This window comes from Stenella coeruleoalba (assembly GCF_951394435.1).
Source record: "Stenella coeruleoalba genome assembly, chromosome: 3".
NCBI classification, from domain to species: domain Eukaryota; kingdom Metazoa; phylum Chordata; class Mammalia; order Artiodactyla; family Delphinidae; genus Stenella; species Stenella coeruleoalba.
This window is the reverse complement of record NC_137148.1, coordinates 173,243,689-173,255,412: the sequence shown is the minus strand read 5'-3', so window position 1 is coordinate 173,255,412 and position 11,724 is coordinate 173,243,689. Positions and strand designations below refer to the sequence as shown.

The following is an 11,724-nucleotide window of genomic DNA, read 5'->3' as shown; positions in this document are numbered from 1 at the left end:
CCCCCACCCCACCCCTCCCGGACGCCCTCAGTCGTCCCGGACCCCGCCTCGTCTCCCGGCACCTCCCACGGCCTGTTCTCCCCGAAGCCGCCAGAGGGCGCGTGTGAGCAGCGAGCGGGGCGAGTCCCTGCTCTGCCCGCCGCCCTGGGGGCTGGCTCCCTCGTCCCCCCACCCCGGCGCTGCACGGCCTGACCCGCCCAGTCTCCTCCTCGTCCTCACCTCCTGCCCCTCCCTTTATGCTAGCGGTTGATTCTGCCGGGATGCTCTTCTCTCTTGGATCACCCCTCAGGTCTCCACTCAAGTGCCCTTCCTAGTAGCCCCCCACGCCCCCCACCTCCCCTGCTGTTTCCTCCTCAGCGCCTACTTCTAGCCAACATGTTCTCCTGTTGACTATCGGTCCCTCTCCCCCCCAGTGTCAGCTTCCCACGGGCAGGGGTTTTGACTATTTTGTTCACTGCGTAGGGCCCAGCACGCAGTAGGTGTTTAGTAAGTGTTTGGTAAATGACTGAAAGTTGGTTTACGTGTGGTGTCGCCCACCAGTCCTCCGCGTGCCCAGCGCCCAGTTCAGAGCCCGGCAAGCAGCAGGCGCGCAGTCAACGTTTGCTGAATGACTAATGAACGGAACGCGCGGCCCCGGCCACTGCAGGGACACTGTCCAAGCGGGCAGCCGACTGAGGCCGAAGGGCGGCGCCCCCCTACGTCCCTTAGAGATCTCTGCCCTCCAAGGGGACCCCTCCTACCCCGGGCCCACTTCCCAACATCGGACCGCCTCTCCAGCTCCCGTGAGAGCCCCTCCCTGCTCTTCCCCCGCCCCCAGGGGCCCCTCCCGCGCCTCTCTAGGGCTCCCCAACCCCGTTGGACCCCCGCCCCTCCCCCCTCCTTCTCCGCTCACGCTGGTCCCCGCCCCCATCTCCCTCACTCGGTGTCTCCTCACGCCGCCCCTCCCAAGTCCTCAGTCCCTCGAGACTCCCTTCCCCCGCCCGGGAGGGCCCCCCAGTTCCCCCCTCTTTCGCCCCCTTCGCGTTAGAGTCCCCGCCTGCCCCGCCGTGTGACCCCCTCTCAGTCCCTTGCTCCGCGCAGGCGCAGGCTTCCCGGCCCGTCCCTCCCACCCCCACCCCCGGCGGCCGAGGGGCGGGGCGCAGACTGATTGAGGCGGCCGCGACTCCATGGGGCTCCTGGGGCTGCTGAGCCTGCTGCACTCGGCCTTCTTCGGGGACCAGGTAGGGCGCGGGGGTCCCGGCCGCGGGGCGTGGGGTCTGGCCGTGGGCGCGGCTGGGGCGGGAGAGCCGCAGCCCGGAATGGGGTGAGGACCGCGGGAACGGTGGTCGCGGCAGCGGGAGGCGCAAGGGCACGCGCAGGGAATCGCCAAGGGTCTGGGGTCTCGCGCAGTCGCTGTGGAGACCGTTGCCAGGGAAACCGCCTCAGGTTGTTCGCAGGGCTGGCAGCCCCTCCCCCGCGCCGCAGCCACAACCCCCCCCCCCACTCCGGGTTTGCGCAGGCGCGGCCACGCCGGGCCCAGCCTTCTGCCTCCGAGACAGACCCCCGGACCCCTCCTCATTGCGCAGACCAGAAGACTGGCTACGGCGGGAGGGCTGCGGCGGGGGCGCTGCGGCGAGGACTCGCTCTGCCGAGGCTCCGCCGTGCGCGGGCGGGTGGGGGACCGTGCCACGCCCTACAGCTCTCCAGGCCTCAGTTTCCCCTTCTGGCCGCAGAGCGTAGGGCTGACTTAGATGTTCACCCACGCGGATGTCCATAGTAATATCCATCCCACCGGGCCCGAGCGCTTTGCTGGCCTCCGAAATCTGAATTCTGGGCCTATAACATCCCCTCTTTAAGAGAAACTGAGGCTGGGAGGGTGCTGCGGGGAGCCCAAGGTCACGCCTCGAGCTGGGCTGGAGCCTGAGCGCGGGGCGGAGGCGCCCGCAGAGGGCACAGCCCAGAGGCCGGCGGGAGCTGTCCGCGGTGCTGAAGGGGCCTCAAGCCCGTCCGCTTCACGCCCGGGAAACTGAGGCCCAGAACCGTGGTCAGGCGACCCATCCCGGGTCGGGATTCGGGGACGCGGCCTGGACCAGCCGGCCCCACCCCTCCCCCACCTCCAGTGGCATTCTCTCCTCACCTCTCAGGGCCCTGCCCAGTCACTCAGCCTGAGCCCGTCTCTGTGATCTCATGACCACCTGCTGCCTTCCTGCTCCCTTGTCCCCCACCCCCATCCAGCTCCGAGTCGGGGGACGCTCCTGGTTCCGCCCCCGGCCCCTGACACGGCGGAGGCTCAATGGGGAAGGGGGGGGCGAATCAAGGGGGCAGAGATGCCCGGGGTCAGGCTCAGAAGGCCCAAGAATGAACCTGGCTGTGTGCCAGGCTCGGGGGGCGTTGTTTTATGGTGGCGATGGGGAGAATCGAGCCCTGTGCGGTAGAGGGAGCAGACGATACCAGGGAGGGAGACTGGGAAGAGGCCCCCCACTAGGCCTGGGCACCCCGAGATTGGGCCTGGGGTCCTGAGAGGCTCTGAGGGTTCCGAAGGCTCTTGTCTTTCTAGAATTTACAGTGATGCCCGATTCTGGCTGTGGCTCAAAGATTTACAGGGTCAAGGATTTGGGGTGGTGTCAGGGACGTGATGTTCCAGAGGCTTGCGGACAAGGGCATTTTGCCTTGGGGTCTCAGCCCTCATGTGCTCTCAACCTTCCAGGCCCCAGCCCCACCCAGAGTGGTGAGGAACGCCCAGGGAGGGCCTGGCTGGGCTTGCGCATGAACTCAAGCAACGTGCTCCCTGCCCTGAGCGTCAGTTTTCCCCTGTGAATGAGGACAAGACTGGCCATTGGACCCTCCAAGCCCCCTGCCAGCTCTAACGTTCTGGCTGAGAGGGGCCTGGAGAGCAGTGGCATCTAAGACTGGATGGGGGAGCTGAGACTTCGTCCCATGGGGGTTGGGGCAGGGATTCTCTAACCACCTCCCAGTGAACAAAATGGGAAACTGAGGCCATGCCCCAGGTCATGCAGGGGAGTCAAGGTGGAGCTGAAGTCGGCCCTGGGCTCTGTCCTCTCCCCGCCCCCATTCCAGCTTTGCCCAGTCTGCCCTGCTTTCCCGTGGTCAGCTCAGCCCCAGGACTCCTCCTTCTCTAAACGCCTCATCAGTTCCCTGGTCCAGCCCCACCACCGAAGTCCATATGCCTTGAGTGGGCTCTGATCTCTCCTGGCTCCAGGCATTGTATGTGCTGTTCCCTCAGCCTGGAATGCTTTTCCCCTCCTTGATCCCATGCCCAGCTCTGATTCATGCTGAAGAGGCCCAGCACCGGTGTCCCCTTCTAGTGCAGCCTTCCCAGCCTCTGGAAAGAGCCCTTCTGCCCATTGCACTCACTCCCGGGTCCCACAGGCTGGGGGCGGCTGTGTTTGGCTCCGGAGGCTCTGGAACACGCAAGGTCCAAGTTCTTTCGGCGCCCCCAGTGTTTTTATCCTGGGGTGGGACACAAGGGGCCTCCTGCAGCCGGCTCAACAGGAGACACCATGGTAGCCGTGGTCCTTGTGTCCTTGGCTGCCCCTCCTGTCCTGTCCTTCCCTGCACCAGCCCTTACAAAGGCTGCAGCCACCTCCCCATTTTACAGAGGGAGAAACTGAGGGTCTCCAGGTGAACGACTTGCCCTGGCCCCCCAGCCAAGAGAAGACAGAGGCAAGCCCCAAAGCCATGTCATGTCTCCTTCGTCCTTTGGGCAGCAGGCGGCCTGAGCTGCAGCTGCAGATTCGGCCTCTGGGTGTTAAACCCTCAAGTGGCCTCCGGAGACCCACTGACGATCTGAGACAGCTGGGGACGGGTACTCCTGGGAGCCCAGCCCCCTCCCTCCTCTGGCTTCCCTTGTGCAAGGGTGAATTATGGGTCCCACAGGGGACAGACACAGAGAGTCAGAGATTCAGAGAATGTAGGAAGGGCCATGGAGTCACGGAGGCGCTGACACTCTGCCAGGCAGGGGGACAGGGAGAGATGTAGGGTCCCAGCGTGCCTGCCCATCCCCCACGCTCACTCCCCATGTCAGCCAGGACGCTCGACGGGGTGGTCCAGCTAGATCCCCAACCCTGGCCTGCCCTGACCCATCGGATCCAGGCCAGGCCGTATCCGTGGGGAGGGGCTTCCTGCCCCGCCCCTGGAGCTTCCCTCCCTCCACCCTAAGGTTCTGATGTAACACCCAAAACTGGATGGCTTACACTCAAATTCTGCAGATCCAGCCACTGCAGGTTCTGAAACGCCATTTCACCCCGAATGGAGTGGAGGACACAAGGTCATGGTCATTGGGAGGCTCCCTTCCCTAAGGGGGATTCACCCATACACACACGCACGCACACACACACACCCCGCCGAACCCGCTCGGAGGCCCGAAGCCCCGCAGCCGCCGGCGGTCCCAGCCCCGGGCCGCCATTGGCTGTTGCCATGGCACCAGCCCATCTTCCCGTGCCGCCATTGGCCGCCGCGCCTGCATCCCGCATCCTCCCCCGCGCGCTGTGGTCTCGCCCAGCGCCCGGAGTGGCGGCGCCGCCTGGCGAGGCCCGGACTGGGCTTTGTCTAACGCGGAGTCCTCGTCCGCCCCGCCGAAACCCCGGAGCCCTGGAGCCCGCGCCCCGCGGCCGCCCCAGCCCCGGAGGACTGGGAACTTGGGCGGGGCCGGCGTAGCTGCGCGGAGGGAGGAACCCCCAGGCCCTCGGCACCGCAGCCAGCCCAACCCCAGTGAGATAAAGTAAGCGGGCGCCTTCCCTGGGTGGAGGGCAGCGCGGGTGCGGCCTCCGCCTTGCCGGAGTCTCTGTCCTTTTCTCTCTGCCGCGCCTGTAAGCACACAGGCTGGAGCCTCCGTTTCTTCAGGGCGGAGCCAGAGGAGAAACTGTGTCCCAGGGAGGTGGGCGTCTGCGTCGCTGCAGTTGATCCCATGCGAACACCCACTCACAGGTGTCAATACCCAGACCTCCCAGAGTCTTCGGACAAGCCACTGTGTGTCTTGGGGAATGGTGCTGCACCTCTCTGGGTGGCAGCTTAACTAGAGGACGTGCGGCCCCTCACTGTCATTCAGACAAAACCCCTAGCTATTGGTGCTTTCCTATCGGTGCACACATCTCGGATGCGGTCCCCCGAGGCAGCCTGGGGGTGAGGGGCAGACAGGAGGGAGGAGGTGGCCTGTGACGATGGCAGGAGTTAGGAGAGGTGCTCCGGGCAGGAGAACTGCATGTGAAATGGCCTGGGGGAAAGAGAGCTGCCGGTGGCAGTGATGCGGGCTGTAAGCAGAGGGCTCACAGCTTATGCTGAGGGCACTGGGGAGCCGTGGAGGCATTGGCGCAGGGGAGAAATGGAATCCAACTCGCAACTTGCCCTCTGTCTGTGCATGAAAAGGGGATGTGGGAGGCCGGGAAGAGGCTGGCGAGGCTGCCCCGGGAGGGGCCAGCTGGGTAGAGCTTGAGGGGCTGGTGGGAGTGTGGTGTTGGGGACCCAGGTTGGAATGGGAGGGAGCCTGATGCGTGGCCCTGCTACCAAGTTCAGTCTGATGGGGACGCAGGAGTGACCACTGGGTCACTCCTGTGGGGGGAGTGAAAGGTCTGAGGCTCGGTCTGGGCCATTCCAGAAGAGCCCCTTGGGGGCAGCCTGGGGAGAGGGCCCCAGGAGCGGTCTGGGTTTGCCGAGTGGGAGGGGCATGCACGGGACTAGTGCTTCCCCCTGGCTGGGCATGGCATGGTGGCCTCAGCCAGGACACAGGGCCCCAGCCGGACCCCAGGGATCTTGCCACAGCGCCAGTGGGTCCTGATCCCCAGCTGGGACCCCCGACTGAGCCTCGGGCAGGATCAGTATCAGGATAAGAGAGGGGACTGTGGTCCTCAGGCACCAGCCTCCCCCACCTGACACACTGTCACCCATGGGACTGTCCTGTCTGCTCCATGACCACCATCCCACCTGGCCCTCTAGTCGGCCCATAAGATAAGCGTGGTAGACCGAGTTCTCCCCATTCCTCAGATGTGCAAACCGAGGCCTGCAGCGGGGGAGGGGCTTGTGTGCTTCCAGCACTGCCTGGACTTGTGACCACTTCCAGGACGGTCTCTGGGTCCCAGTCATGCCTGCTGCGTCCCCCCAGGCCCAGTTTCTCTCTCTGGGAACAGTCGAATGCTGATCCTTGAGGCTCAAGGCTCAGGACTGTGACAAGGTGTCAGATGACAAGGCCAGGCACGCAGAAGGTCCTCTGAGTGGTTAGAATGGACTGACTCCTCCTTGGGGCCGAGCCCCCCCTACCCCTACTCCAGGCCCAGCTGTGCCCACAGTGGGTGGGGGGGCTCCTGGGGGGAAGGAGAGGGAGAATGAGTGAGCGAGTGAAGGAATGGGTGTGCCCCGGTGGTGGAGGGAGAGGGAAGGGGCAGGTGCCCCCCTGTGGGCAGGGGCGGCTGACTGATTTGGGGAGGGGGCTCAGGCAGGCAGGGGGAGGGGGCTCCCAGAGAGGAGGTGGCGGAGGGGATGGGCTGCCATTGGTGCATCTCAGACAAAGGCGGAGGGAGGGGGTGAGGGCTGATGGGAAGGGAACAAAGAGGAAAGGGGGGCCGGTGGTGGGACGGCTCGGTCAAGATGGCCAAGCCAGGGAGGAGACACCGGCTAGCTGGACAGAGGGAGGAGGCTGGGCTGTAGCAAGAAGGGCAGCCAGACACACAAAGAGCAAGTGGCAGTGGCGGCTCCAGGGACGGGGGCAGGGGCCTCCGGGGGCTCTAGGGACAGAGCGCTGACCGGAGGGGCATCAGGGCCGAGCAGGTAGCTACTCCGGATCCAGCCGCTGCTGGAGGGGGTGTCCGGGCTGCAGACCCCCAGGATGACTACGGTGGGTTTGTGTCTGGCTGGCTGGCTGTCCAGCTGCTGGGGCCACCATCAGCCCGTCCATCGCTTTCTTAGAACCTTCACGGCGTTCTTATTGGCCAGCATCTGGGCCAGCTGGTAGTCTGTCCACCCAGCCTCTGGGCGGCTGTGCTCATTCAGGAGAGGGTCTTGGCTGTCCGTCCATCTGTCTGTTTGTCTCTCTCTCTCTGGCTGTGTGTCTCTGAGCCTGGTGGCATTGGGCTGGTGAGTCCCCCTGCCAGTTTCAACTGTCTGGCTGTCCGTCTGTGTGTCTAAAAGCCCCACAGTGATGGCCAGTGTCTGTCTGTGTCTTGTCTGTTGGTCAGTTCAGCTGTCTGTCTGAACACCTCTCCGACAGTTCTGTCCCTCTGTCTCCCGTTGTCCCTGCCTATGTCCGTCACTCCAACTGCCAGGCCGTCTGTCCCCCAGATTCCCTGGGCCAGCACCATCCCGCCTGCAGCAGTCCACGCCAGCCACCCCTGCCTGAGACCCAACCCAGGGCTGGAACTTAGGTCGAGGGCCGCCCCCTACCCAGACCCTCAGATCATCCCTCTCTCCCGTGGGCCCAGGCGCTGCAGGAGCTGAAGATGACGAGCTCCGTGGCGCCCTACGAGCAGCTGGTGCGGCAGGTGGAGGCCTTGAAGGCCGAGAACAGTCACCTGAGGCAGGAGCTTCGGGATAACTCAAGCCACTTGTCCAAGCTGGAGACAGAAACGTCGGGCATGAAGGTGCGAGGGGAGGCTGGGCGGAGGACGTAGACCCGGGTCACAGGGACAAACACCAGGGCGCTGGGCCCAGGGATGGGCAGGCAGGACAGGGGCATCTCACAGGGGGCTGGACCACTGACCGCTCTCTTTCCGGCCTCCATGTTCAGGAGGTCCTGAAGCACTTGCAGGGCAAGCTGGAGCAGGAGGCCCGCGTGCTGGTGTCCTCGGGGCAGACCGAGGTGCTGGAGCAGCTGAAAGGTGAGGGGCTGGCCTGGGGACCCCCCCCCCGCACGTTGGGGCCAACGCTGGTCTGCTTCCTGAGGGAGCTGGGAGGAGGGGGCGCAGGGGGCGTGCTGACGTCAGCCTCTCCCTCTGCGCCCATCCAGCCCTGCAGATGGACATCACCAGCCTGTACAACCTCAAGTTCCAGCCCCCGGCTCTGGTCCCTGAGCCCACTGCCCGGACCCCCGAGGGAAGCCCGGTGCACAGCTCTGGGCCCTCCAAGGACAGCTTTGGGGAGCTGAGCCGGGCCACCATCCAGCTGCTAGAGGAACTGGACCGGGAACGGTGAGATGGCGGGGAACCTTACCACAGGCAGTGGTCACAAGGCTCCACCCACATCATGAGCCCCCTTGCCCACTCCCTGCCCCATCCCCATGTGGTGCCTCAGCCCCCTTTCCTGGCCCAACTGACCTCAGCTGGAGGACAAGGGGGGGGGTGTTCCTGGCAGAGGGGAAGGCTCCTGGGAGACGCCCCCAGGGGTCCTGGACACACAGGCGTCGCCAGGGACAGGGCTGTGTCCAGTGCCAGGGCTCACAGTCAGGCCTGGAGCCAGAGAGACTCAAGGCAGCCTTTGTGGAGAAAGGGCTGCGGCCCAAGAAACCTGGGCTTGAGGCCAGAAGGAGGAGGCAGGGTCTGGGTACCTAGCTCAGCTCAGCTGCGTTGTGTGCGGTCAGACGGGGAAGTTCTGGAGCAGCCTGGAGTTAAGTCCATGCTTTGCTGTCTGACCTCAAGCAAGAACCCTAGCCCCTGCCAGCCTCAGACTTCTGCTCTGTAAAATGGAAATAGCAGTGTCTCCTCACAGGGTGTGAAGAGGGAGACTCTACTGCACCTGGAGCAATCTGAGCCTGAAGTTTGCCCTGTGTAGGCTAAAGGGAGATTAGCCGGTGTTCGAGAGCTGTTAGAACAGCCTCCTCAGAGCCTTTCTCCGAGGACCAAAATTTACAAAGGAGTTACCTTTTCTACTTTCAAATAATTTCTGCACTCCATCCCCACCCCAGTGCCAGGGGCACCACGGGCGAGACTTTGCCACACTACCTATTAAACTTGGCACCCAGTAAGCACCCCAGAAGTGATTACAAAAGTCAGGGTAAACAAACACGTGGCAACGTCTCCCGCTCTGTGAGCCCGCGTCCACCGACCGGCCCTCCGCCAGGTGTTTCCTATTGAATGAGATCGAGAAGGAGGAGAAGGAGAAGCTCTGGTATTACTCGCAGCTGCAGGGCCTATCCAAGCGCCTGGACGAACTCCCGCACGTGGAGACGGTGAGCGCGCGGAGCTGCCCGGGATTTTGCAGTGCCCCGCCCCGCCCCGCCCATGGCGGGGGGCGGAGTGGAGCGGAGGCCCAGCCCTCGCCCGGGTATCGCCCCGCCTCAGCTCACCGAGGCCCACCCGCCCCTCCCAGCAGTTCTCGATGCAGATGGATCTGATCCGGCAGCAGCTGGAGTTCGAAGCCCAGCACATCCGCTCGCTGATGGAGGAGCGCTTCGGCACCTCGGACGAGATGGTGCAGCGGGCGCAGGTGCGGCTGGGGCGGAGCCTGGGCGGAGCCATACACCAGCGGGAGGATCAGAGCGCAGATATTGTTGTGGGAGGAGCGCAGATATTGTTAATGGGCGGGGTTATATGCCTGCGGGCGAATCAGAGGACAGAGACTCCTGCGGGTGGGGCCTGACGCAGGAAGCGGAGCCAGAGTTAAGAGCGGAGCCATAGGGGGCTTAGCGCAGACCCCGGCCTAGAGGACAGAGTCCCAGAACGATAGGGACGGGGCGACCAGTGCGAGGAACCGAGTCTGACCAAGACTTGGGCGTTGACAGTCAAATGGCGGGACCAAGTCAGAAAATAGGTGGGTCCGGAGGGATGGCCTGGGGTTTAAGTTGTGGGCGGGGCCAGAGCCTGGGCTTGAGGGTTGGACCTTGGGTGGGATCAGGAAGTGGAGTCAGATAACTGGGGGTGGGGGTGGGGGTGTTGAGAGTGGGTGGGCCATATCAAGGAGGAGGCGGGGTCAGAGCCCAGGGTGGGGTTTTGGCAATGGATGGGGCCAAACCAGGGACTGGGTGGAGTCAGCATGGGGCAGGATTTGGACTGGGGAAGGGGCCATATTGGGAGTGTGGGCGGAGTCGGAGCCAGGTGGGATTTCCTCAGTGTGCCCTTTCCCCCACGCAGATCCGTGCTTCCCGCCTGGAGCAGATAGACAAGGAATTGCTGTCGGCACAGGACCGGGTGCAACAGACCGAGCCCCAGGTACCAGGAGGGGCGAAGTCAGAGCCCTAGTGCGTGGTGACAGCCCCAGGCAGCAGGGAGACCCCCAGGCCCTGCCCAGGGTTCAGGAATCCGTCTGCGGCCCCCGCCACATCGTCGTGGGGGTAGGGCAGGCATCAGCAGCCTGGGCGCTTTGTGTGGTGCCCCTGGGCGGAACCCGCAGGCCTGGCGTTCTCCCCACAGGCCTTGCTGGCAGTGAAGTCGATGCCGATGGATGAGGACCCAGAGGCCGAGGTCCCCACGCACCCTGAGGATGGTGCCCCTCAGCCGGGCAACAGCAAGGTGAGGGGAGTCCGGGGGGGGGATGCTGAGAGGCGGGGTGGGGGCAGTGGCGGCCGGCTGGGTTGGGATACACAGTGAAGTGGGTCCTGCATCCCTGCTGCATTCGAAGGCCCCTCCCTCTCCAGGCCTCCCTAAAGCATCCCCAGGTGTGGGAGGGTCATCCTGAGTTGGAGTGAGTCGGGAGGTTGGGTTGTGGTGCGGAGCCTGGCGTGGGTGTGGATACCTGTTCTGTATATTTGAGGGGCACTCTGGACTTAGATGTAGGGGGTCACCCCTAGGAGTACTGGTGAAGCTGATGGGGTGGACATTTGGCTCTCATGGGCTGGGGGCATCTCTGCAGTGGTGTGTGCGTGTGTGTGTGTGTGTTGCTCCCCGGGAGGATGCAGGGTGAGGGTAGTGGGGTGAGCAAGAGATTCTCCTGGGCTGAAGTCATAGGACTCTCATCCGTTTAGGGGGAGTGCAGGTGGGCCCGTCTGGGGCCAGGTGAACCAGGCGGGGCTCCCCACCCTGACATCTCCTGCCCCTCGCAGGTGGAGGTGGTCTTCTGGCTGCTGTCCATGCTGGCGACGCGTGACCAGGAGGACACGGCACGGACGCTGCTCGCCATGTCCAGCTCACCTGAGAGCTGCGTGGCCATGCGCCGCTCGGGCTGCCTGCCGCTGCTGCTGCAGATCCTGCACGGCACCGAGGCCGGGGCTGGGGGTCGCAACGGGACCCCAGGGGCGCCGGGAGCCAAGGATGCGCGCATGCGCGCCAACGCAGCGCTGCACAACATCGTCTTCTCCCAGCCGGACCAGGGTCTGGCGCGCAAGGAAATGCGCGTCCTGCACGTGCTCGAGCAGATCCGTGCCTACTGTGAGACCTGCTGGGACTGGCTGCAGGCCCGGGACGGTGGGCCCGAGGGCAGCGGCGCCGGCGGCGGTGAGTGAGTGAGCAGCTTCTGTGCGCTGGGCGGCAGCCTGGGCTCCCCGGGTGCCAGGGCAGCACCGCTGGCAGTAACAGCGGCCTCTGGCTTTTGCCGGGCACCTGCTCTGTGCCACGCGCCGGCTGAGGCCTCCTGGGAACCTGTGAAGACAGACTGGCAAAGGGATAGCCACAAGGTGGACGCTCAAGAAACGGTCGTTGATTGAATGGATAGATTGTAGTTAACCCTCGAAAGGCGGGGGCAGAGTTTGAGATTCCTAGCTGTTGGGGCCGCCTGCAAAGTTAGTATCAGATGCTAAGCACCAGGCTGGGTGAGGCAGGCCCCTCCTTGTTCACTTCAGAGGGGCCGATGCTCTGGGGGTGACCCCGCGCGCCCGGCGGGCAGCACTTTGTACAGCTCCAGGTCTTGGCAGGTCTGCAGGGTGGAGAC

At 64.6% G+C, this 11,724-nt stretch overlaps 1 protein-coding gene across 1 annotated transcript in view; it reads left to right on the top strand.

Moving 5' to 3' along the window:
• Window positions 1–6,817: 6,817 nt before the first annotated feature.
• Window positions 6,818–11,724, top strand: part of APC2 (APC regulator of WNT signaling pathway 2) — a gene marked incomplete at both ends in the record, with an annotated part of 19,836 nt that continues 14,929 nt past the window's right edge. Inside the window, 9 exons of the mRNA XM_079918723.1 lie at window positions 6,818–6,826; window positions 7,410–7,568; window positions 7,715–7,805; window positions 7,934–8,114; window positions 8,983–9,091; window positions 9,232–9,348; window positions 9,993–10,070; window positions 10,272–10,370; window positions 10,901–11,291. Coding sequence (XP_079774849.1) covers window positions 6,818–6,826; window positions 7,410–7,568; window positions 7,715–7,805; window positions 7,934–8,114; window positions 8,983–9,091; window positions 9,232–9,348; window positions 9,993–10,070; window positions 10,272–10,370; window positions 10,901–11,291 — 1,234 coding nt within the window. The remainder of the gene's footprint in view (window positions 6,827–7,409; window positions 7,569–7,714; window positions 7,806–7,933; window positions 8,115–8,982; window positions 9,092–9,231; window positions 9,349–9,992; window positions 10,071–10,271; window positions 10,371–10,900; window positions 11,292–11,724) is intronic.